The 25,916-nt window shown below is 44.5% G+C and overlaps 1 protein-coding gene across 1 annotated transcript; it reads right to left on the reverse strand.

Annotated features, from left to right (window-relative positions):
• Nucleotides 1-235: 235 nt before the first annotated feature.
• SHISA3 (shisa family member 3) lies at nucleotides 236-3,561 on the reverse strand. Its single transcript, XM_060011758.1, has 2 exons — nucleotides 3,285-3,561; nucleotides 236-675 (listed from the first exon to the last, which is right to left on the reverse strand). Exons 1-2 carry the CDS (start codon nucleotides 3,559-3,561, stop codon nucleotides 236-238), a joined length of 717 nt encoding a protein of 238 aa, XP_059867741.1.
• Nucleotides 3,562-25,916: the final 22,355 nt, after the last annotated feature.

A 25,916-nucleotide genomic window follows, 5' to 3' on the forward strand; every position in this document is an offset into this window, starting at 1 on the left:
AATTGAAATGTAATAGTCACCATGTTTTCAAAGACAGAAAGCGATTCTCTAACAGCCATTCTGCGACTGGAGCCAGGAACCTCAAGATTAGAAGGTGCTGTATTTTCCTTGCGCTTTTCTCCATGACATTGCTGGGTTCAAGGGAAATTTCCTCAGAAATCCTGGTGGCCGTGGCAGCAGCGTCCGTGGGTCTGCCGTTGCACTACGCGGTGGATCTGTAGCCATGCATGGCCTGTCAACTGGAACTGAAGTCTGGACAGCTCTTCCCAGGCAGTGGTGGTTCCTGCTGGAGTGGGTAAGCAAAGTACTGGGGTGACACCAGGAAACCGGACGGTTGGGTCAGGTGGATTGGGTGGCCTGTGGTATAAGGCGGGGGTGGTGAGGGCACCAGGCAGCCTGGCTCTGCCCTGGCAAAGGAGAACCTTCGGATGGAGCCCCCTGTGGAGCTGGAGCTGGTGGCTGTGCTGGACTGCCTGGAAGGTGCCCTGAGGTTCGTGGAGGTCAGGATCATGGGAAGGGTCTCCGTCTGATAGGTGCGGAGCGAGAAGCGGATTGGCTGCTGCGAGGGCTCCTTGGGTCTCAAGCAGGTGCAGCAATAAACAGCCACTAAAGAGCCCAGAACGATGAAGGCGATGAAGATGGAGCCAACGATCAGGAAGGGAACGTACACAGGCTCTAAAAGGCAAAAACAGGCACAGATGCTGGGACTAGAGTCTCCCAAACTCTGGGCTGCTTGGGGGTGGGAGGTGGGAGGTCCACATCACCACCCTTGTCAGCCCAGCTTCTCAGAGCCTGTGACTGGCAACGTCTGAAGTGCAAACTGTGATGATGGAATATTCTTGTTCCTAGCAGGGAGGAAGCAAACTGATACTGTAGACTCTGTTAGCAATTAGCCATCACACTGCACATCTGGAAGTCGGAACAGACTCTATCCTCCTGTTCACGCACTGGAGAGAGGGAAAGGATGAGTTTGGGGGGTTACTATAACACTGGTTTTCAATCTGGGTTTTAGTAGTTTTATCACGGTGGGGCTCTTAAGGGCTCTAAGGCTGAAAATCCTATCCAAGAATCTCCAATCTAAGCAAAGAGAGCTGGGCCTGTGAAATGAAACCCCCGGGAATGTACAAGACTACAGAAAGCACAGGATAAAGAAATCCAGAGTGGGCCCCAATTAACTGTGTCTCCTACTGCATCACAAGTTGTCACCTCTGGATACTTCTTTCCAGAAACAATTTGGGATGCCTCCTCCAGCTGCCATGCTTCTGCCTCCCAATTCCCACCCCAATTCTGGGAAGGTCAGGCCGAACCTTGGATAGATCGTGATGCAGTTCTTGGTGTTAGTGGCCCAGACTTTCCGGGAGAGCACCCGTCAGAGTTAACCCCAGTTTCCTTCTCTACATAAGGCAGACATAAAATTTCCTACCCCGGAGGCACCCCCGGGGCCATCCTCCAGGTGTGTCCCCTGCCTGATAGAGCCACACTTGGATGCAAACCTCTGGCTTAGAGGTAGATGACAGCAAGCCTGCACTGACAGGCCCTACTGTGTGCCTGGCTCTTTCGTATTTATTGTCGGATTCACGGAGACCCGGTGAGGTGGGCGTGATACTCTCTGTTTTCCAGATGTGGAAGCACATTGGAGAGTTGTTGACTTTCCCAAAGACACCCAGGCAATGAGCGACAGGTAACTATCCACCCCGAGATCTGTGGGCTCCTGGGTGTAAGCTCACCCACTCTGCCCCATTTCCCAGCGCCCTGTGGAAGGCAAGTCTAAAGTGACGAACTACTTACTCAGCACCTTGCTAAGCATTCATGCACTCCTTTAATGCGCAACCTAACTCCTCTGAGAGCTATATGCCCATTTTAGAGTTGAGAAGAGGCCCAGAGAAGTTATGTAACTTGCCCAAGGTTACAAGCTGGCGAGCAAGAGAGCCACGGGTCCTGAGACTTCCTCAGATCCCACCCAGCCTTGGTGAGAGAGGAGACTGCCTCATCTGCTGCAGAGCTCGCCCGAGGAGGCCGGGATGGAGTCCCTGCTGGAGGCCGGGCACTCACGATTGCTCTGCAGAGAGCAACCGGGCCCCCCAGGGTGAGTGGAGTAAAGCCACGGAAAGAGTTTGTATTTTCCTAACAGGCCAGGCCGGCCTAGAGTTCTCTCCTTTCCACTGAACATCTTTTTCCCAGAAGCCTCTTCCCCAATCCTGCAGATTGGTATTTTGCCCTCCAAAGTTAAATTCCTTGGAAGTCTAATGGGGTTCTAAGGAAGGGCAGGCCCCCCTTTCCTCTGGGTTGTCAGTCTCAGGGGGACGGGGGCTCCAGCGCCATCAATTACCTCTCCAGCCTCTCCCCGTCTTTCCCAGGGACCGTCTTTTGCCGGCCTCAGACCTCCGCTCCGGAGTTCTGGGGTGTCGCGGCCCTTAGCTCCGCCCGCTCCTCCGGTTTCCCGGCCATAAAACCATCGCCTAGCTCTAAAGGGTTGCCCTGAAGTTCCGATTCAGGTGGAAAACTTTTTTCTTTTTTTTTTTTTAAGGTGTAAAATCCCTCTGCTGGGATCGTGATTTATTCCGCTCTGAAGTTAGTGGAAATTTGACCCGCGTTTTCCGATGTGAGAATAGGGGGCGGGGAAACCCCTGCGACCCCGGTTTCTAAATCTCCAGCTGGAGGACCTGGGCATTTCTGAAAAGCGTGACAATAGGGGGTGGGCCGGAGAGGGTAATTCGATGCAGAGAAATGAAAGGAAGTCGGGAGAATAGGGCAGCGGCTTAGAAACGCTACCAAAAGGCCACCAAAAAAAAGTGTCTGAAGTTCCTTACGCCCGTGAGGCTACAGATAAGCGCGCCCCAAGAGTTGCGTTCCCTGCGCCATGGCCACTTCTCAAAGCTCCCGGAGCGCCCAGGGCGCGCGCTGAGGCACCCTCATCGTCCTTTAAAACCCAAGTCCAGCCTTGCGCTGCCCCTACAGCCCTTGTCTGCAATGTCGCGAGCGCCCGAGGCTCCCGCTCTCTTCCCCGGGGTCACCGGATGCAAGCTCCGCGGTCCTCACTGTCCCTTGAAATTTTTCTCTTGGGCAGACCCGCGGAAACCGCTTGTGGCGGGAATCGGGACTGCAAAGGAATAGGGCCCGACCTGAAACGCGACCACCCACTCCTCCCTTGATCCTCCCACCTCTAGCCTCCCCTTTGCTCAGACCCGGGAAAGCCTGGCGCGCCTGTCCGCGCGCACACCGGCCGGCACACACGGCAGCCCGGGCGGCCGGGCGGGGTCTGCCCCCCGTGGGCCCGCACTCACGCGCCGTGATGCCGGGGTGCTCCAGCTCGCCGCGGTCATTGGTGCAGCCGCCCTGCTCCAGCCTGGCGTCGGCCGCGGCGCAGCAGTAGCGCAGCGCGCACGATCCGCAGCAGATGGTGGCGTCCAGCGTGTCGAAATCCTCCGGGCACTGGAAGCCCTCGTGGTAGTTGCCCTGCACGTCCACCCAGCCGTGGCAGTACTCTCCGGACTGCTGGGCGTCCGCCGGACCGCCGCGCAGCCAGCCCAAGAGGAGACAGAGCGCCAGCAGCGCCCCCATCGCCGCGGACGCGCTGGGCGGCCGAGAGGGGCACGCGGCTGGAGAGCGAAGGGCTGAGCCGGGGCTCCGGGCGCCCCGCGGTTCCGCCTCCCCCCGGGGCGCGGCCTGGGCAGCTGCCCCGGCGGCCAAGGCCACTCCCGCGAGGTTTAGCGGGGGCCAGAGAGAAGGAAGGGGCTGCACGGCGGGCTCCACAGGCCGGGGGTCGGCATGGTGCGCGGGGGCGAGTGGGCAAGGGCCGGCGGAAGGCGCCGGCCGAGGCTGAGGCTGGGGCTGCTGCAGCGGCCCTTTGCCCGGCTCATAACGCTCCCGGCGCGAGGGGCGCGCCCAGCCCTCGGCCACCTACCGCCCCACTCCTCAAAGGAGCCATCGCGCCCGGGTCTGGCAACTCCCGGGCCGCGCAGTACCCCGACTTGCGTCCGTTGCCGGGTCCAGAGCGGAGCCCGAAGGCAGGAGGATGGGAGATGCCCTCGTGCGGAGCCCCGGGACAGGCGGCCCCCCCTGCCCCCCGCCCCTGTCTGTCACGGGAGCTGGAGTCCGCCTGGCCGCGGCCAAGTACAAACGGCCTCCCGGTTGCTGACAGCTCTGCCTCCACGGCGTCCTTTAAAAAGGAAGAGGGAGGGGGAGAGAGCGAGGGTTAAGAAAGAGTCCGCCTCCGGGGCGCGCCGCCGGGGCTAATCACAGCGGGCGCGGCGCGACCGCCGGTCCTGTGCGCCCTCTGGTTCGCGCGCCCCCCTCCGCCTTTCCGGGGCACCCCCGCCCAGCACGCTCCCCCAGGACTCTACCCTAAACCTGGGGCATCAGGCCCTCTCCACGCACACCTTCCAGCTCTCGCACAGCCCAGCAAACTCCGCAGAGGGCCAGGGCCGCCGGGTCTCTGCATCTATCCACGCGCGTTAGCGCGCGGGTGGAGACCAGGGCTTTGCTTTTTAGGGATGTAATCAAAAACGAACTCGGTAACTGGGGTTTGTACAATCTTCTGTCGTCTGTTGCACAGATCTGGCCTCGTTCCTGGGACACCTGTTCTGAGGGTTCTGGGCGGATAGCATACTTTCTAGGGCCCGCCCACATCTGCGCTGAGTTTTCCACCTAAGTTTCCACTTTTTCCAGAAGGGACGGCACATTTTCACAAATGTACACACACTCGCACTCTCCCCCGCCCCCCTAACCCGAACGCCACCGGGCGAAGAATCGCCGGTCACCTCCGCCTGCCGAGGGCAGCTCGCAAAACCTCAAAGAGCACGACTTCTCCATTCGCGCCCGCAAAAGAAATAAAAGAACAAAATTAATGATAATTGAGCAGATCTGAACTTCTGTTCGGGCAAAGAAACACATTTATTTAAATGATGTGTCCCCCGTGTGCTATTTTCAGGGGCACTGCTCCTTTGGCGGCGTAAGTGCCTTATGAAACTGGCGTTATGTGAAACCTGGGCTCAACTCAAGAATTTATTTTTACGGCATCCTGAACTTCCTGTCATCGTTTATTCGTACGTGTGAATATGTCCCGCGTATCTCCACCTATTTGTCAAACACGCTGAATGCCCGTGTCACTGATTTAGCTGTTGGCAAGTTGAGTGAAAGAAGACAAAGTCTGCCGCGCACCAGCCATAAAAGTGTGCGGTCAAAAGCGTTCACCAAGCCCGCGGCTTCCCGAGGGTCCGAGTTCGTTCACAGAAGCATATTTCTTTTTCTTTTTTTAACTCTGAATGAAACGGTTTCTGTTTTAAAATGTATGCTCCAGGATATTCCAAGTAAATAATCACTTCTGATTTCTGATTTTAAATATTGGGATTAGCATTTATTTATGAGAATGCAAAAATAATGCCCAACATTTCAGATGTTAAATAGCACTGTGTAAATATTTTATTGCTTCCTTAGATATTTCTTGGGACAATAATATGTTATTAAGTAAAACCAAATTAAGTTCAGACTTTTATCCACAATGAGACAGTTTTTCTTGACTTAAAGAACTTAAGCATATGGGAAATTGTTTTTGCAGAAATTTCTTAGGTACTCTGTTTTTACGTACAAAAAAAAAAATCCTTGCCAGCCCTAAAAGCTGTTGGGTTTTTTTTTAACATCTTTATTGGAGTATAATTGTCTTACAACGGTGTGTTAGTTTCTGCTTTATACCAAAGTGAATCAGCTATACATACACATATATCCCCATATCTCCTCCCTCTTGCGTCTCCCTCCCACCCTCCCCATCCCACCCCTCTAGGTGGTCACAAAGCACCGTAAAGGGGTTTTTTTTGTGTGTTTTTCTTGTTTTTTTTTTTTAAGGAGTGCTGTTTGGATTGTATAAACCCTGAGCAATTAAGGAGGAAAGTCATGCAGAGCCACAGAAACAATGAGATATAGTGATCGTAATAAGATGATAAAACTACAAAAACATGTTTACTGCTAATAACTTTCCCAGAACCACACCTCTTAATATTATTCTTGTTAAATTTAGAGGAATTCCATGACATCACAACTACCTAAAGTTCTACAGCAACCTCTGCTAGTCCCCCAAGGGTCAAGTTTCTCTCATTATCCAGCTGTTCTTTGATAGCATTAATATTTTAGGGAATGATTTGTTGGCCCTTACCTCCCATTAATTACATTCTCTCTGCCACAGTGGGATTCTTTTCCTTAGGACACGAGCTATAATTAATTCCCTCATTCAAAGTCCTGTCTGTTTGACTCATTTAGAAGACATTTTACTCAAATTTAGTTGGATATTTACTAATGGAAAATAACCAAACCTCCAAAGTACTTGATACTCCTTAGATCTGATGTGTGGGAACATTAAAGCAACTGTACGCCGTGCTTTCTTATCTAGGTCCTGATCTGAAGCAACTTTATACCATCACAACAATCAGCTCTGGGGGCTTGCACGGGGTTGGGGCGGGGAGTGTGTTTGGTTCATTGTCATAGAAGATCTCCTCAAGTTCTACACTGACAGATTTATACTGCAAAAGTGATGCTCTCAGAATGCTGTTTGCAAACAGGAAGAGAACATACCCTTCTTTTTAGGTTTATAAACATCCAAGGTTGCTGTTACTGTGTTACTACTTTCATAGTAAAGGAAGATTAAAAAGTCCTTATAGACCCCCCTCAAAGACTCTAGGGAGAGGACATGGAGATGGAAAATACAATCTGCACCATCTGGGGTATTATGCCGAGGTTTTAAGAAATTCTATATCTTCCCTTATCTCAGTAACACAAATTCCATATTTTGGTGAAGAACGCAATCATAAGAGATCATTTCCTCAGCTTACATTCTCTTGTGGCCCTCACGGCCTCCGGGAAATGCTATAGGAAATGAGTTAAATGATATGATGTCTGGGATTTGCTTTAATAAACACCAGAAAAAGAGAGAGAGTGGGGGGAGGGGAGAGGGCGAGAGAAAGAAGGAGGGGGAAGGAGGATATGGAGAAGAAAAGAGAGAGAAGGAGAGTGGAGGGAGGAAGAAAGAGAGGGAGGGAGGGAGGGGAGAAATGGAGATGTGAAGATAGGATAGAGAATCTGAAGCACAACTGACAATATGTTGATAATTGTCACTGGGTGAAGGGTACTGGCAAAATGGAAATGCAATTCTTTCTGTTTTTATACAGGAATAAAAATTACATTTTTAAAAACATTTTTAGTAGATGGGAATCGGTAGCAGGATAAAACTGGCACCGGACCATATTTCTCAACCTTGTCCCATTCACTTCTCTTTGTTTTACGTTGTTTGGAGTAGAGTGAAAGACTTAAGAAAAGCAAATGCAGAGAAGTAAAGAAAAACAGGACCAAATGGATGCATCAGAAAGGGTGGGGAACTAAAATGCCCTAGGGAAAGGGGGAGAAAAGGCCGATGGAATGCAGTAGGGAATAAATAAGTAAAAAAAGGACAATTAACTTTGGCTATGGAAATCTCCTCCAGCTTAAGTGCACTGGATCCAGAAATAAAATAGAAAACAAAAGTTTCTCAGCCCTCCCTCCAGTTTCTTCCTGGAGTGAAGTATTATCACTAACCTTCCTTTAATTACTTCGCCTGTGACGTAATAGAATCCTCTTGCTTGGATCACTCACTAGAAATCTCTTAATCCAGGAACCTGTCAATCGGAGTTACTGAAAAGGTATTTTTTCTCAAATTTGCGTTGGCACTTATTCACCACTAGAGAATACAAGGTGCCCAGATGTGTACTCTCAGACCCCAGCAGCCCAGCCCCAAGCTGTGCCCCTCCCTCCGCCCTGTTCCTTAGCCCCAGACTCTTCGTTTGTGAAGAGGGGATTAGACATAGGGCCCTTAGAGCAGTGTTTCTCAAACCACAAGTGCGCAAGGATCACCTGGCGTGTTAAGATGCAGATTTTGATTCCCAGCGTCTGGGGAGGGGCCTGAGATTCTGCATTTCCAACATGTTTCCAGGTGATGCAGAGGCTGCTGGTCTGAGGCCCATCCTCTGTACCCCTCTGGGCCTTCTCTGCCCTTGCCCTTACCCACAGGGGAATGAATGAATACAGCCAACGGGACTGGCCCACCCAAAGCCCGTTTCCTCCCTTTCTTTACCACTCTCTGGGCCTTAAGACCCCAGCACTCCCTACCCAAACAGACCCAAGCTGGCTTCTAGGGTTCACAAAAGCTTGTTCCAGGTCATAAGTGGTTCTAGGGGGAGATGGTTAAAAACTTGTAAAGGCAGGCTAGGATGTCCAGACATGGACATGAGAGGCCCCTGCAGTGCAAGATGGAGTCTGGGATGGGATGAAGGAGGGGGTGGGCAGATTCAGGCTGGTGGCCTCCACCAGAGCCCTGGCTCACGCATGAGAGAGTGGACCCGTTGCCTGGCACATCCCAGGGACTCAGAAAATAAATAGTCATAAAGGGAATAGTGAATGGTTGCATAAATGATGAAATGACTAATTTCCTTCAATAATTCTAAGCACTTACCATACCTCATGGTAATTCTGTGATAGGGCATCTATCTTCTTCTCCATTGGTTTCTCCTTCTCCTTTTTCATTCTTGTATCCTGGGACCTAGCGGAACACCTGATACATGGTGAGTGCTCAGTAAATGTTGAGTGTAACTGACTGTAGACAATAGACAACTGGCTGAGGACTTGTGACAATCGAGACACCCGCCTCACTACCGTATAAAGCTGCAGCAAGTTGAATATCTCGGAGCTGGGTCAGTGGCGAGCAGGGTGAATTTCCAGGGCAGGGGATATTCGTAGAGTGAACTCCTGGTGATTTAACTGTAAACATAGCTCATCAAGAACGGTCCAGAGTATCAGCACTGCCTAGAATAGGGCAGTCGCCAGCCAGTCCCTCATGGAGACAGTGGTGACACTTGTCCAAAGAGACTAGAACTGTGATGTAGAGAAAATCAGCCAGCACAGTAGAAAGAACATTCCAGTTTTGAGTCAGACAAGTCTGGGCTTGCGTGTGCCTCTTTTTGATCACCTGACCTTCAGCAGGGTCATTTCCACTGCTGAAACCTCAGCTTCCCTGTCTCTAAAATGAGGGGAGTGGGAGGGAGTAACCCCTACCTTGCAGGATTTTTGTAAGGATTCAAAATAAAACATATAGCAAGTCTGGCTCAGAGTAAGGGCTTCAGAACCAGTAGATATTACCTACTACCAGCTGGTTTGAATCTATAGTGAAATAATCATGGCACGTTTCCTGCTAACGAGTATAGGCCTCTGCCCTGATTAATTTGAGTGGGTAATTTACAGTTCTCCATCATCCATTCCCTTATTCATTCAATGTGCCCATTCATAACCACCGGCAATTGAATATTGATTATTCATTTTTGGAGTCGTTCTCCTGAGACACGCACTAAAGCTAGGAGAAGAGGGAATAAGGGTGGTGTCAGATGATCACAGGGTAGGGACAGGCCCTGCTGGACAGACCTTATTGCAGCTAGATTTCTACAAGGTGTAGCCCCAAGCACAGGTGGGCATTTAATAAGTCTCCGATTAGTCTGTGATTCTATATTATGTCAGTAGAGATGTAATTTATTAACCTGGGCTCCTGGCATCCTTTCAGTGCATGTATAATAGAATGATATTTTTCATGCAGAAATATAAATTAAATTAATTGGCGTCCGTATTTAACCGAAACTTACTTGACAGTGAATGGATTCCTCCCCCCACCAACGCGACCCCTTTCTCAGCAAGGGGCGTTTCCTTCCCAGTGCTTGCAGACTGAAGAGAGGCTAGCCCCAATTCCTGGGGCTCCCCAAGGAGCTGGCTTTCAGCAGCGTTTAAAGCAGCACGGAAAGCGAACTGATCCTGGAAAAAATGGTGAGTTGCTGCTTGGCAGCCATGTGTTCTTTGGGTGGGGGGAAGGTTTACAGAGGAGAAAGAAAACACAGAGGGTGCTTGTCTTCTTTTCTTACGCCTCTTCTTATCCTTACCAGCCACACAGAATGTTTTGAAAAATTTTGTCACCCTTAAAGTTTGTAAATCATACGGAATTCTTTTGAGAGCTGCTATACAATGGCTGTCAAAGGTATCTTTTAAGTTTTCTCCTTTATTTAAATAGCCTGTAGTTTGTTAGCTCTGTGGGCAACATAAGGGTCAATGAGGCAAAGGTCCTAATTTCCACCCCTGTGGGTCAACTAGGTTTCCACTGTCTCAGGAATACAGAATGCACACTTGACCTTGGCTGGCAAACACCTGCTGTGAGTTGTTTGAGGGCACCAGCCAAAGAAATTGGATGTAACAGACACAATCCATATGCAGCAGGGGAAATGAACTCAGTGTTACACGCTCCTACAGCAAATGGGTCAACAGTGTCATCTCTGTAATGTGCCCTTCATCTTATCCTCAGAACTGTGCTTTGGAATTCTTTCTGCTTTGTCTGTCCCGCCATCTGATTTTATGCAACCATTCATTCTGTACAATCCCTCCACTTTATATTTCTTTAACATATTTTTTGTAATCAAGGACAAGAAGAAAACTCATCCTTGGCATCTTTTTTTGGCTTCTCCACATGAACTGGGCTTGAAGTAGAGACGACATTTGTAGCAGTCTGCATGGTTATTCCAGTTTAGTATTTAAAAAACTAAGGTTCAGTATTTCTTTAGTTTATGTGCCATTCTGCGTCTTCTATCTAGAACTTAGCTATTTGGCAACCTCAGCCCTCTTGAAGACAGGGGAAATCCAGGAAATAATCTTCACTGCTCCCACCCTGTTACACAGCAGTCTTGTCTTCCTAAGAAGACATAAAAATTTACGGGGCTTCCCTAGTGGCGCAGTGGTTGAGAGTCCGCCTGCGGATGCAGCGAACATGGGTTCGTGCCCCCGTCCGGGAAGATCCCACATGCCGTGGAGCGGCTGGGCCCGTGAGCCATGGCCGCTGAGCCTGCGCACCCGGAGCATGTGTTCCGCAACGGGAGAGGCCACAACAGTGAGAGGCCTGCGTACCGCAAAAAAATAAATAAATAAATAAAAGACAGAATAGAATACAAAGTAGAGAGTATGTCACCATAGTAAAGGTAAGTTTGATTTCCCACCATTTTATTTCAGGCATCTGTGTAAGTATATATGTTCTAGACAGGGATATAAATTTTTTTTTCACAGAGGGATATGATCAAAACATTTGAAAGTCACCACTTAGAACAAAACTGCATCACAACGCTGAATAAAACAGAAGAATCAAAATATTTAGCACATTATTATTCCTGTGTTCTAAGTAAAGGTGGCTGCCCATTTTCCATAACTGCTCCTTCAGTCCTGACCTTCCTAGGTATGCATGCGGGGGGAGGATGGGTAGGAGTCATGCACGGATTTAAAGCAGTTAAGTAAAGGTATCAGGCTCTTCCAGTTTAAGACTGCTTCCTCTGAGTTATTTATTCAGTTGCAGTTCATCTCTTTCTCAGGGTTGTTTTGGCCCCTGGTCCTCCCCCTTACTGTAAGGGGTGGAGGAGAGAAGCAGCTTGCCTCAGCTCTCCAGGACAGGAGAGAGAGTCTGGAATGCACATAGTTCTCCAGATCTTCACTGTTACCTTTCGCCGGGGCGCTGGTCCACTGAAGAAGTGTGTAGTTGGCAAGCGCATGAGGTATTCTCCCTTTCCTGGCCTTGGCTCTCACCGGGGCTATGAATATCCCCACCCTGCCCCCACCCCTGCTACCCCCTGCCTCAGGTCTAGCTTGTCTTGGGCCGTGGTGCACCCCTGGCCCTTGGCTACAGGGTAAATCACCCTCAACACAGAAAGCCCGCCAGCCAGCATCATCAACCGTTTTCCATGTTGCTCCATTCAGTATGAGGGACCTTTTAGATCCCTCCACAATACACAGGCACCCAAGAGAGTTTCCGGGATGCTGGCGCAATCTCTCTCTTTGCCTGTTCACCCTCACTGCCATTTTAACTGGCTTCCTCCCATTGGAGCAAAACCACACATCATGGCTGTCTCTCCCAAGAGTCCCAAACAGAGAAAGGGGCAAACCCTACTCTGCTCTTGACTTTACTCTGAATTTTCTGACACCTTCCCATCTCTCCGTTTTCTCTGGGACTTGGGTTTGGAAAGGAGCAACCAGAACACACCTGTCTCACCAGTTGCTTCTTAAATGTGTACCCTGCTCTTACCCATACTCCACTGGGGCCCGATGGGGGATGCTTTCTCTTTTTCCCATGGGTCAAGGTCTTTCCTTACATGATTTACTGAGTTATTTCTACCAATGACTTACCATAAGCCTGAAGTCACACAGACATAGCTCTTAATGAGTAAAGGAGAGCTTAAGGAATTTTTAAAATCCTCAGGATTCTCAAGACCATTGTCTCTCTATGGACTTAAAAAGAAAAATGCCATATTGGTAGTCTAAACCAGGACATTGACCTTTGCTTTCTCTTTTTTTCCTGTTTTAACAAACTCTGAATACCCTGAGGAAAATGGATGCCCTTGTCTGGTTAGAGGAAAGGCTACAAAAATTGAGATATGTTGTTTAAATTACTGACATAATTTAATAAATATTATCCTTTTACAAGAACAATTTATGTTCATAATTATCATCACATGTGGTGGTCAGCTTGAAATACATGTAGGTATTTTAAATACTTAGTTTCTGTACACATAAACACACATATACATTCTTGGTATTTCCCCACTGAGATTTTGGGATAATTCTTCATCATTATTTACAAGAGTGGGTGGGCTTTTATGAGTATGGAAATAGCCCTACTTCTCTGTCCAATAAAAGAAATTTCTAGGCAGAAGACAAAGAAAATTTATTCTTCTAGACCAGTGGTCAGCAAACTTTTTCTGTAAAAAATGCCTGATAGTAAATATTTTAGGCTTTGTGGGCCATATGGTCTCTGTCGTAACGATTCAACTCTGATGTTGTAGCAGAAAAACAGCCATAGACGAACGTAACTGAGTGGACATGGCTGTGTTCCAATAAAACTTTATTTATGGACACTGGAATTTGAATTTCATGCAATTTTCAATTGTTATAAAATATTCTTCTTTTGACTTTTTTTCAACCGTGAAAAACGTAAAAATCATTCTTTAATTGTGGGTTACATACAACAGGTAGCAGGCTGGATTTGGCCTCCAAGCCATAGTTTGCCAGCCCCTGCCTTAGATCCCCTTTTTAAATTTAGATTTTTTCATTTCACCTCTCCTCCCATTTAGGATGCAAGTTAATGCAGCAATGGCAACAACCAAGGCCAGTTTTACTAACTTTACCACTCCCTCCTTACCTTTTGGCATGTAGAGGAGAAATGCTATCACACACCTTCGCTAACAATGAGTTTGTGACCTGGACATTTTGAGGGACATCCTTCTGGATTTGCAAACTACAGTCAACTGACCCACAGAAACTGCTAAAGACAAGGGCCATGGTTCTCAGTGCCTCCTCACGGGTCCCCTGAGTTCCTTTCCTGGTTGCACACTGAATGACAGAGGCCAGATCACAGAGGACTCTGCAAAACTGCAAGAGGCGAAGGTGTGCAAGATGAGTCTGCTGAGAACTTCATCTTTGCTGACCTGGAGAGTATCCCTGCCAAAAACAATGTCCCTGTGGCTGGTCATTGGAATTTTTTTTAATTAATTAATTAATTTATTTATTTATTTTTGGCTGCATTGGGTCTTCGTTACTGCCTGGGCTTTTCTCTAGTTGCGGGAGCGGGGACTACTCTCTGTTGCGGTGCACGGGTTTCTCATAGCAGTGGCTTCTCTTGTTGTGGAGCAGGGGCTCTAGGCACGCGGGCTTCAGTAGTTGTGGCACACAGGCTCAGTAGTTGTGTCATGCGGGCTCTAGAGCACAGGCTCAGTAGTTGTGGCGCACGGGCTTAGTTGCTCCACGGCATGTGGGATCTTCCCGGACCTGGGCTTGAACCCACGTCCCCTGCCTTAGCAGGCAGATTCTTAACCACTGCACCACTAGGGAAATCCCTGGAATTATTATATCTTGTGCTTTTGGCCAATTCATAAGAAGAAAAGTGAATCCAGGAGTAACATGGAAGGAATCATTCAAATGCCAAGATCTGGATCTGATTCCTTAACATCCACGTCACAATGTGTCATGAAGAAAAGTTTGTATCATAATCCTTATGCAACCTGTTTAAGAAAAAAAGTAAGTGTATGACACAATTAAAAAATGTTCCAATCCAAATAGTTGAAATGTTCACATCCAAATAGTTGAAATGTTCACTGTTTTGTTATTTTAAATCAGCTGTCTGGAATATTCAGCTGTCCAAAAGAAGTCATCCTGAGCAGGTCTGGGATAGCCCTACTTTACTGTAAAATCGCCTTCTGGGAGACTTGTCACTGTCTCTCAGAGTGTAGGATTTGCCAGAGTCATTTATGGCAGTGTGTGTGAGGTTAGATACAACTAATTTTTATATAACACTATTTTTATTACCCAAAGAAAATTCTAACTAAATAAACCAATGCGTGAAACATAATTCCTCACCAGAATTACACTGGCCATCAGCCTCCTGGCCATCATTCATTTTCACATTACATAATTTAATTGAATGAAAATATTCGAACATCTTGATGGCATAGCTAGACCTCAGAGGCTTCATTATAAGAAGGAAAAATAAGAAAAGGAATAAGAAAAGAAATAAGGAAAAATATTCACACAAGAAACGCTCTGTTTAGGAGATTATATAAAATTGATGATAACTAGTGAATTTGGGGTTTTTGATTCACTCAGGGTAACTTTGTGATCACCTTTTTGTCAATGAAACATTAACTTATTTGCATTAAGCTTTTGCTGTAGATTTTTTAAAATTCCCTTGAATATAAAGGTCACAAAGTGACAGTTAATTTTATAATACACTCTTTGGTGTGGAGGGTCTTTCTGAATAACGCTTAAGTTCCTATTTTGTGTTAGGTACTGTGGTACCTGTTTGCCATGTGCTACCTTGTTTAATGGTCACATCAACCCTATGAGAAGATTCAGAATTTAAGTAAGTTGCCCAATGTGCCATGTTCTCACCTACTCCAGAGTCTAAATTCATCCTCTGGGTGGTCTACTCACTATGAGTCTGCTGCAATGAGAATAGGGAATAATTTAATTAATTGGCTGTTCTATTTATGGGATACAAAAATTCAAGTTGATTCCTTTCTTCCAATAAATAGAATATCTCTTTTGTTTTTACTCAATTCACCCAACATAGTTTGAGAGTTAATATATTGATTAGCTTCTACTTGGGGAACCCAGGCCCCCGCATAGTTCTTAAGTCACAGGGCAAATTTGCAGAAAGCTAAGAAATTAGACTTGTCAAACAGCCCCTTCACACTGAACATTATGCATACCTTAGGTTGGCTGACAGTCTAAAACGTATTAGTGTTGGAGGAGGTGTCTTTCCATAGTTTCATTTTTTAATTAAAAAGCTCAGATTTCAAGGATCAGAACTGAATTAAGTTTTCATCCTTGGATATTTCTTTCTGCAGTTAAAAACAATTTTTTTTCAGTAATAGATTGGTTATATAGTATATTAAAGTTGACTTTGGGAATTTCTTCTTTCATTCACACTTGTGTAATATTCAACTCTCACTAAATGTTGTGGGTTGAAAAATTATTGGCCTCTAGAGGAGAGTTGTTATGTAGGAAGAAGAAGAAATAGACTTCCAAATAAAAGGATCTGATCACTTATGTCTAGCTAGAGATGATTTTTCCCCAAAAGAGGGCAGAGAACATTCTGTGGAAAGGCCATGAGCTTGGTCATGGAGGAGCAAGGGGTAAAGGGGCATCTGAGAAGCTGGAGAGAGAGATGGAGACAGGTGTACAAGGATAAGGAATTTTCATTTTATTCAGAACATGCTGGGAAGCCATTAAATGATGTTTATCAGGGAAAAGGCGTCTATGAGATTCACATTTTTAACAGGTCACTCTAGGCACTAAATCTAGTGATTCTGTAGGGGCTACAGTAGAAGGTATGGAGTTGGAGAAACAGAGACTGGGTGGGAGGTTCTGAGTAATCCAAGAGAAATTACTCAGGCCAGACCTGGAAAAACTGAGGGAGATATGTTTGAAAGTATATTTAGGGTAACAGCCAGGTCTATTTTAGTGGCATTTCCACTAAAAAGCAAATACAAGTCCATGTCTAGATGCTCTGGCAGGTCTCCACTATAAACCAAGAAGATCATGCATAAAACATAATTTTCAAAGCATTACTGGGATCTCAAGATGAGGGAAAAATTTTGAGAGAAAAAAAGAAAGAAAACTGTAGCAGGAACACATGCAAATCTTGCCATCAAGTCCTGTCTTGGTGAGTCCAAGCCTTGGACTAGTAGCAAGGCTAGAGAGCTGAACTGCAAGCCCTCACATTAGGCTGGGAAAAACTAGATGGAGGCTAAAATTGCCACAGGTATTTTAGATCCCCTGGCAAATGAATATCCTCTCAGAAAAAAAAATGTATCTTCAAGCAAATATGACCTCACCATAAAGACAAAAAACACACTTAGGAGGGAAAATGCCGTAAGTGAGAGTCAGCAGATACAACAAAATATAGATTTAGACCCCCTAATACTTCAGAACTTGGAATTATCTGATACAGAATATTTTTTAAATGTATATGTTGGATTTTAAAAAAGAAAGGTGGAATTAAAAATAAGCAGTCAAGAAGAGACAAGCATATTAAAATTAACAGGTAAACTTAAATAACCAAATATAATTTTTTCAAAGTAAAAATTATTATAATATAAAACATAATAGATGGGTGAAACAATAGATTAGACACAGGTAAGGAGAGAGAGAACTGGTAAACTGGAAGATATATTTTAAAACATTTTCCAGAATGCAGCAGAAGAGGGATATGAAATGATAATATGAACAAAGGATTAAGAGATATTAAAAATAGAACAAGAGGTCTCACATGCACCTATTTTGAGTTCTGGAATTAAAAAAAAACCTAGAAATAATGAAGGAGAGGCAATATTTAAAGATATAAAGGCTGAGAATTTTCCAGAAAGATGATGAAAGATGCAAGTCCACATATATTGAAAGCACAACCTGTACCAAGCAGAATAATAAAAAGAAATTCACACCTACTCACATAGTCATAGTGCCGCAGAACACCAAAGAAAAAGAGATGAGCTTAAAAGCAGGCAGTGAGAAAAGACAAATTACCTACAAAGAAATGACAATTAGAATATAGCCAACATCTCATAGCAATAATAGAAGTCAAAAGACAGTAACATAAAATCTCAAAGACACTGAGAGAAATGACTATCAGTCTAAAGTTGTATAGCCAACAAACTATATTTCAAGAACTGAGGAAAATAACATCTCCAGAAAAAGAAAAATTGAGTGACTGAAATTAAAATGTTCTAAAGTAATTTTTTGTTCAGGAGGTGGGTCCAAGACATGAACTTACTTACTTATTCATACTTTTAAAATATGAATAATGATGTTTCAAATGTACTGATGGAAGAATAGGAATAGCATCCATACATTCAATCCAGTAGGTGGAAGAAAGGAAATAAGAAACAATGATAAACACAAACACAATCAACTTTTAAAAGAAAAGGAGAAAAAAATTAATGATAGAAATGAGTTCCTATATGTCAGTAATCACAATAAATGTAAATTAAATAAAACAACTGAAGATTTTTTTGACTGGAAGAAAAGACAACTAATTATAGTCTCTTTACAAGAGATGCACTTAAAACAAGGACTTACAAATGTTGAAAGTAAAAAGATTTTTTTTTAAAGGCGAGGCAAATATTAACTTTATAAAGCTGGTAAGGTTATAGTAATAGCAGACAAAGTAAACTTAGAGATGAAGGCATTAATAGGGAATGGGATGGTCACTCTATTTTGATAAATTCACCAAGGATATAGAATAATTCTAAACTTGTATGCACTCAATAATGAAACCTTCATGTACCTAGAAAAAAAATCAATAGGACCACAGACGAATATTGACATATAACATATTAGATTTCAACACATCTATCTCAATTATTCAGAAGTCAAAAATATAATAAATCTTTGTGAAAATCTGGAAAGTGACAACTTGAAAAATATACGATCAGTTTGATTTACTAGGCAGTTAAAAAAAACCTATCTTTAACAGTTAAAGAAAACACAATATTAAAAAAAAATTACACCATCTTCCTCAATACATATAAAATATTTCAAAACTCGACCACCTACTAATTCAAAACTCATCTTCGAACATTACATATTTCAAAGACTGAATATTATATAGACTATAGTCTATAAAAATTTTTTCATGAAATTCAATAAATGTTACTGGGACAACTGATTATCCATATAGGAAAAAAATTACATTGGATTTTTTACCTCACACCATACGTATTAATCAAAGACACCAGGAAATAAATGGTTATGCAGCAGGTCTGTAATTCAGTCTCTCCAGTTGGGGAATGAGGAGAAATGACTCCAGGAAAAAAGGAACAGGGTCTAAATCTCCTTGTAAACATACTCATGACAGACACCTTGGCAAATGAATTAATGGAATTTGTGAATGGAAAGGTCCTTATCCTGCTTTTTAGCAGGATATATCTGTTGTCTAGAATTGATCATGGTAAAGAAACTTGAGATCTGTGGATTGGTGGGGCATAGATGGAGGCATTTTATTTTCAAAATGACCTCCCCCTGTATGAGTGATGTGAATCTCACACACTGCTTAGAGACTTCTTATATTAATCTGGGCCCAGGGTGCATCCAATGTGGTAAGAAAGGATGTGAAGAACGATGTTAATGGTCTCAGGCCTCCCGCTGCTTCACCTATGCTTCAAAGTTACCTGTATCCTTTAAATTATCAGTAAAGCTTAACAGTGGATGAGATTTCGGATTCATATGAGTCTGATTTGAGAATCTGATCCTTTGTGTGATCTCAGACACCATATAGAAGGGAGAGAGAGAAAGATTTGAAGGTGTTGCCCTGCTGGCTTTGCCGATGCAAGAAGGGGCAATGAGACGAGGAATGCAGGCAGCCTCTGGAAGCTGGAAAAGGCAAGGGAACAGCTTTCCCCCTAGAGCCCCCAAAAGGAATGCAGCCCTGCTGATCCATTTTACACTTCTGATCTTCACAACTGCAAGACTTTTTTTAAGTTGTTTTGAGCTACTAAATTTGTGGTAATTTGTTACGGCAGCAATAGGAAATGAATATGCTATAAGAAGGAGTCAAGAAGTTGGGACCGTGAAGTCCTACACAGATGCAACACTATTGGTTAATGTGTTAATTCCTAAGTTAAGCTTCATGAATATGTATTTTATAATTACGCTTCATAACTTACATAACTCATGTTCTTTTTTTTTTTTTTTTTTTTTTTTTTTTTGCAGTAAGCGGCCTCTCACTGCTGTGGCCTCTCCCGTTGCGGAGCACAGGCTTCAGACGCGCAGGCTCAGCGGCCATGGCTCACGGGCCCAGCCGCTCCGCGGCATGTGGGATCTTCCCGGACCGGGGCACGAACCCGTGTCCCCTGCATTGGCAGGCGGACTCCCAACCACTGCACCACCAGGGAAGCCCATCATGTTGCATATATTTTTAAGTTCATAGTGGTGCTATTATCGAGAAACACAGTGATAACCCTCCTGGGAAAGTATTGGCCATTTTAGACATACCAGCACCTGGGTGGTTCTTACTGATATTCCAGGGAGGCCCAGACTAGCCCTGCTTGGCCCTTCCTGAAACCTCAGCCAGCAGGCTCCCGGGGGAGAGGGGGCTGGCGGCGCTGGGCATTGCGGGCATCTGCTGTCCTGCTCCACTTACAGCAGAACCCAGTCACTCTGAAAGTACCCACTTTCTTACCTTTGACCCATCGCATCTATCTGCAAGGATGTATGCACATCTGAGATAGAGATTTCTTGACGAAAAAGTAATTGTGGAAGTAGTCACTCTTCTCAAATTTTAAGCAAGTGACTTAACACTGTGAGATCATCCGTGCTGTGCTGCTGTCCCATCTGTCTTGTGTGTGAGCAGGACTCCAAGCTTCCAGGCTTGGCTTTTCACAACACTATTGTCTTAGGACACATCCATTCACTTCTCAGATCTGCAGGCGAAGTAATAGGCATAGGGAATTATGAAAATTACAAGCAATTCTACAGAAAATCAAAATAATTGTGGGTCATGATGGGAGCGCTGTTTCCATATGGCACTCAGATGAATATTTTACACTTTGGATGTGCAGACCGTATGGGGTTAGGAGTTGTTTCATTTTGTTTTGTTTTTAAAGCACACTGTGTGTTTAGTCCTTGTCACTTTCAGTCTGAACACACTGGGACTGCAAAATGCAACATCTGCTCTCTGAAGCATCATGCCAGTGCTCCCAAAGTCTACAAAACATCCTGGGTTTCACTGCCATTGAAGGATATTCATCTCTGAGGGGGAATAAATTAGCAGCTTGACTTCTTAGCATTCACAAACATTTTAATAGTGATAACCTGTGGATGTTTTCTTTCTCTTATCTACAAATCAATCTTATTTCCTTTTCTTTCAAGGTCTGACCTAAGGAAAGTGTCTAAGTTAGAGTAGGAACATAGACATTTGTAATAAATAAATACATATGAACATGTTTTAATAATTCAATTATAAAATTTGAAAGAGCAAAATACATTCCCCAGGGACTTCATTTTTCCCCCTTAACCAGCACTTGAGATTAAGAATTGAATGTCGTATTAACACTGTCTCTACATAAACTCATATAGGAAACAGCATGGGGCCATCTGTTGGTGAATTCTCGGGTATTGCTGGTCCCTTTACTATTTCAGGATATTGAGATTATCTTTACTCATTCATTCAGTTATACTAACACTTACTATGAGCCAGAACCTACACTAAGTACTATGGAAATTAAGATAAGACATGATGACCAAAATTTAATACAAGTTCGGCATTTGTGTTCTATTCCAAAGTTAGAGAATTCCACACACTTCTACTGCAACACAGATGATGTCACGTATTATATTTTAGGGAACTGTGTACAGTCCATTATGTTAGTCATTTTAGTAACCCTAAACACAGATTTTGGTAACCCCTAGACCTTTTTGTTCACAATGATTCTGTGGGTCGAGCAAAACACAGGTACTCATTTAAAATTTTTAGCATTCCTCAACTCTGATTAAATAAAATTAGAATTATCCTGCTAGCTAATAGATATTTACAAGATGATTTATTTAGGTCAAAAGCTCAATAGAGAATAAAAAACAAATAGCTGTTATAAAAATATATTTCCCATTAAATTAAAAAAATCCTTCCTTGAGCCCCCATTCCCCAACATCTCAATTATTTTGCTTCTCTGCAAATCAAAATTTCTTGAAGGAGTAGTCTATAGTTGATTTTTAAATAATCTACTCCAGTCAGCTTTTTGTGCCCCCCTACACCCACCCACCCACACACACACACACACACACGCACACGCACACGCACACGCACACACACACACAGAAACCATCAAGTTCACTAACAGTCTCCATGTTGCTAAATCCAACTGCCAATTCTCAGTCTACATTGTACCTAACAACCTCTCAGCAGCCTCTCATACAGTCGCTTGCTCTCTCTTTCCTAACACATTTTTTTTCACTTGGTTTGTAGAACACTTCACTCTCCTGGTTGGTCTCCCTTTGAGGCTACTTCTTTTTGAGGCTTTTTCAAAGGATTATCCCTCTCTCCAGAACCTCTAAGTCATCAACTATTTCCAAGGGTTCAATCCCCGGACATTTCTTTTTTATTACACTCTCTCCTAGTCAATAGAAAGCAAATGCAAGGCACATATGTAATTTTTAATTTTCTAGTAGCCACATTGTTAAAAATGCAAAAAGAAACAGGTGAAATTAATTTTCATGACATTTATTATGTCAGTATATCAAAGTATTATCATTTCAGCATGTAATCAATATTAAAACTGTTCAGTTATTTTATATTTTTGTACCAAGTCTTTGAAATATGGTATGTATTTTACATTTATAGTACATCTTAATTCAGATGCTACACTTTCATAAAAAATGTCTGGTCTCCACTTCATAGGAAATGCCCGATTTTATAAAATTTACAGTTAAAAATTATTGCTAAGTTTTTCTGAACATACTTAAAAGTTTTCCAATAACTGAATCAAGTGTTTATTTTTACATTTACATTTAAATTAATTAATACTAAATAAAATTCAGTTCCTTGGGCTTCCCTGGTGGTGCAGTGGTTGAGAGTCCGCCTACCGATGCAGGGGACACGGGTTCATGCCCCGGTCCGGGAAGATCCCACGTGCCGCAGAGCGGCTGGGCCCGTGAGCCATGGCCGCTGAGCCTGCGCGTCCGGAGCCTGTGCTCCGCAACGGGAGAGGCCACAACAGTGAGAGGCCTGCGTACTGCCAAAAAAAAAATTCAGTTCCTTGGTTCCCTAGCTACATTCTAAGTGCTCAATTGCCACTGTGGCTACTAGTAGCTAGCATACTGGAAAGCACAGCTCTAGATACGATATTTGTTTTATGGATTTAAATCACATCTACGTGCCCCAAATTAGATCTCCAGCATGGAACTCTCCCCTGTCCAAATGCTTATTCAACATTTTACTTAGATATCTAACAGGCAAACCAAATATAATATTTGACTTTGTTTTGGCATCCCTCCCCACTTGTACCTACCCCTGACAGGGGAAATCTTTGATTTCTCTTTTTCTCTCACACTGCCGCAGTCAGTTCATCAATTCTACTTCTAAATTATATTCAGAATCTGACCATTTTTCACTCCTTCCATTGGGCCCCAGTCAAGCCATGTCATCTCTCTCCTAGACCAGTGCAGTCGTTCCTAATGTCTCCCAGCTTCTACTACCCTTGTCCTCCTACAAGCCATCCTCCACATGGCACTATAATGAAGGTATAAAATGAAAATCAAATAATCTCTTCCTGATTCAAAATCCATCACTGTCTCCCTGTCACTCTTTTAACAATATATTCAGGTCCTGTGTGATCTAGCTCCTGAATCCGTCTCCAATCTCACCTCTGGCCCCTCTGCCCCTAGCCCATCACTTTCCAGTCCCAGTGGCTTTCCTGATCACGTCAAGCTCATATGAGGTTCCAAGAGCCTGGGACTCTCTGCCTCTGCTGTTTGTGCGGCTTACTCTGTCATTCCAGGCTCTGCTCACCTGTCCCCTGGCCATCCTACCCAAGTAGCCACCCTCCTGCATCCCTCACCCCCAACCCACTTGGTCCTCTTCCTGCCACTTTATTTTTCTTCCCAATAGCCGTCACTACCTGAGAGCCTAGCCTAGGTTTGGTTATTATCTGGGCTTCCCTCAAGCTCCTTGAGGGCAGAGCCTGAAATGTTTCCTTCGTTGCTCTGGAGATTTCTGGTTCCACATGTAAGGAGCTTAGAAGTTGCCATTGTGTCATAACAAGTAAAAAGCTGAACAGACTAAAAATCAACAACTCCTCTTGGACCCATAAGAGAGGGGAGCACCCAGGGTAAAACACTGTCCCCAAGACTGGAAAGACCAACAGGTGAATACAGGGAGTCAGTCACAGCTTAGTGGAGCAGAGACTCAGGAGTGGAAACCACCATGGAAACCAGGGCCAAGGTAGGAAAACTGGGACTGCAATTGATGAATTGCTGGCAGCTATATGCAGAGAACTCTACCAACTCCCAACTCGGTGAGGGGCAGTAAGCGGCAGTCCCTGGGGAGGAGGGGCACATTAGACTGGATGGACAATGTCGAAATGCTTATAGCAATTATTTCTTGTTGATACTTAAAACTCTTTTTTAAGTATTTTTAAAAATTGGCATGGCATACACGATTTCTAAATCAGGGAGAAATATGATCAATAAATATATTATTCTTTTTAAAAGGGACATCCTATTACAATGGCTCTCAACTGGGACAATATTGTTCCCTCACCCCACCCTAGGACTCTGGGAAATGTGGGTGGGGATTGTCACATTGACTGGGATCCGTATTGGCATTAGGGCCAGGATATTAAAGTCCTTCGGAACAAAGAATTATCCCACCCCAAATGCCAAGGCATTCCTATTGACAAAATTGCATCTAACTCATCTATTTTTACAATCAAGCATGTTGAGGCCCAAAGAAGTGAGGTGTCCAAGGTAACACAGCAAGTTAGTTCTAAGTCAAAATTAGAGTCTAGCTCTTCTGGTTCCCAGTTCAGAGCTCTTTCCACTTTCCTACTTCATGGAAAAGGTGGGATTTGAGATGAGTTAGAAGAATGGGTAGTGCAGTAGGCAGGATAATGGCCACCCAAAGATATCAGGTCCTAATCCCTGGAACCTGTAAACGTCATAACCGTAAAACTGAATAAAGGAAACCTCATTTAAAATGGAGTTGGGGACTTCCCTGGTGGCGCAGTGGTTGGGAGTCTGCCTGCCGATGCAGGGGACGCGGGTTCGTGCCCCGGTCCGGGAAGATCCCACATGCCGTGGAGCGGCTGGGCCCGTGAGCCATGGCCGCTGGGCCTGCGCGTCCGGAGCCTGTGCTCCGCGGCCGGAGAGGCCACAACAGTGAGAGGCCCGCGTACCGCAAAAAACATAAATAAATAAAATAAAATGGAGTTGGGAGGCCAGAAGGGGAGCTCTCACAGACTACCTCTCAATGTCAGTTACAGACCCCAACAGGAAGAGAGGTACCTGTCATTCCCAGCAGGAAGGTTCCTACTTTACTACCTGAGCAGGAGGAAGGAAGATGATTTGCTCACCCAGCAATAGCCCAGCCAATGAGAGACTGTCACAACTCAGCCAATGGAAAGCCACTATGCTTTGAACTCCCAGTTTTTTCCAGTGGACTTTGTTTATAACAGCCCCTCCCAATGGTTGCTCTCCTTTATTCCTCCAGACTCGCCTATAGTCTTTGCTATAGCATGCTTGTCCGGAACTGCAATTCTCTGCTAGTCCCAAATAAACCCATTTTGCTGGTCAAATAACTGGTAATAAAACTGGCTATTTTATTTTTAAGGTCAACCTGAGGAAAAAGGCCCGAATCCATTCACAAGCGTCCTTATAAGAGAAAGGCAGAAGGAGATGAAACACACAGAAGAGAGGCAATATGACCATGGGGCAGAGGTGGGACTGACATGGCCACACGTCGAGAATGGCCAGCAGGGGAGAGATAAATTGGGAGATTGGGATTGACATACACACACAACTATAGATAACTAATAAGGACTTACTGTGTAGCACAGGGAACTCTTCTCAGTACTCTGTAATGACCTATATGGGAAAAGAATCTAAAAAAGAGTGGCTATGTGTGTATGTATAACTGATTCGTTTTGCTGTACAGCAGAAATTAACACGACATTGTAAATCAACTATACTCCAATAAAAAGTTTTTTAAAAAAGCGACCAGCAGCTCCCAGAAGCTGAAAAAGCAAGGAATGAATTCTCCCCTAGAGTCTCCCAAGGGAGCATAGCCGTGCTGACATCTTGATTCAGCCTAAAGAAACTGATTTCAGATTTCTGGCCTCCAGAACTTCGAGAGAATAAATTTCTGTCGTTTTGAGCCACCATGTTTGTAGTAATTTGTCACAGCAGCTTCAGGACACTAATATGGGTTAGATTTGACAAGACCCCAGGAAGCACATGGTGAGATGGAAATAGGTTCTGAAGAGATATCATGAGCAAAGAAATAATGGTTGGAATGACTGCTGTCAGGGAACAGTGAAAAGACCAGTTGACAGCTGAAACTGCTGTCCATGGAGTACAGTGAAGACACAGCCTTCCTGTAGTGTCTCATAATTCCTCGGCATTTGTAAAGGTTAACAAATGCAGGGCACTAAAACTATCAGAAAGCTTGATGCAATGTGCTGGTTTCTATTGCTTTCTTATATTTGCTTTCTGTGAAATATAAACTACACACACTAAATATGTAAAACATAACAAGTTGAAATCTTATGTATACATTTCTTCTCCACTGAAAGGCAATTTACATAAAATGCAAACATAAACATCTGTGTATATCTCCAGTAATA

Source organism: Delphinus delphis, chromosome 5, assembly GCF_949987515.2.
Source record: "Delphinus delphis chromosome 5, mDelDel1.2, whole genome shotgun sequence".
Lineage (NCBI taxonomy): Eukaryota > Metazoa > Chordata > Mammalia > Artiodactyla > Delphinidae > Delphinus > Delphinus delphis.

Bases quoted from the DNA above. Each gene is read 5' to 3' on its own strand.
- SHISA3 (XM_060011758.1), bottom strand. From the start codon at position 3,561: ATGGGGGCGCTGCTGGCGCTCTGTCTCCTCTTGGGCTGGCTGCGCGGC. The intron at 676-3,284 runs GTGAGTGCGGGC...TTTGCCTTTTAG, and splicing joins GCACCCCGGCATCACGGCGC to AGCCTGTGTACGTTCCCTTC.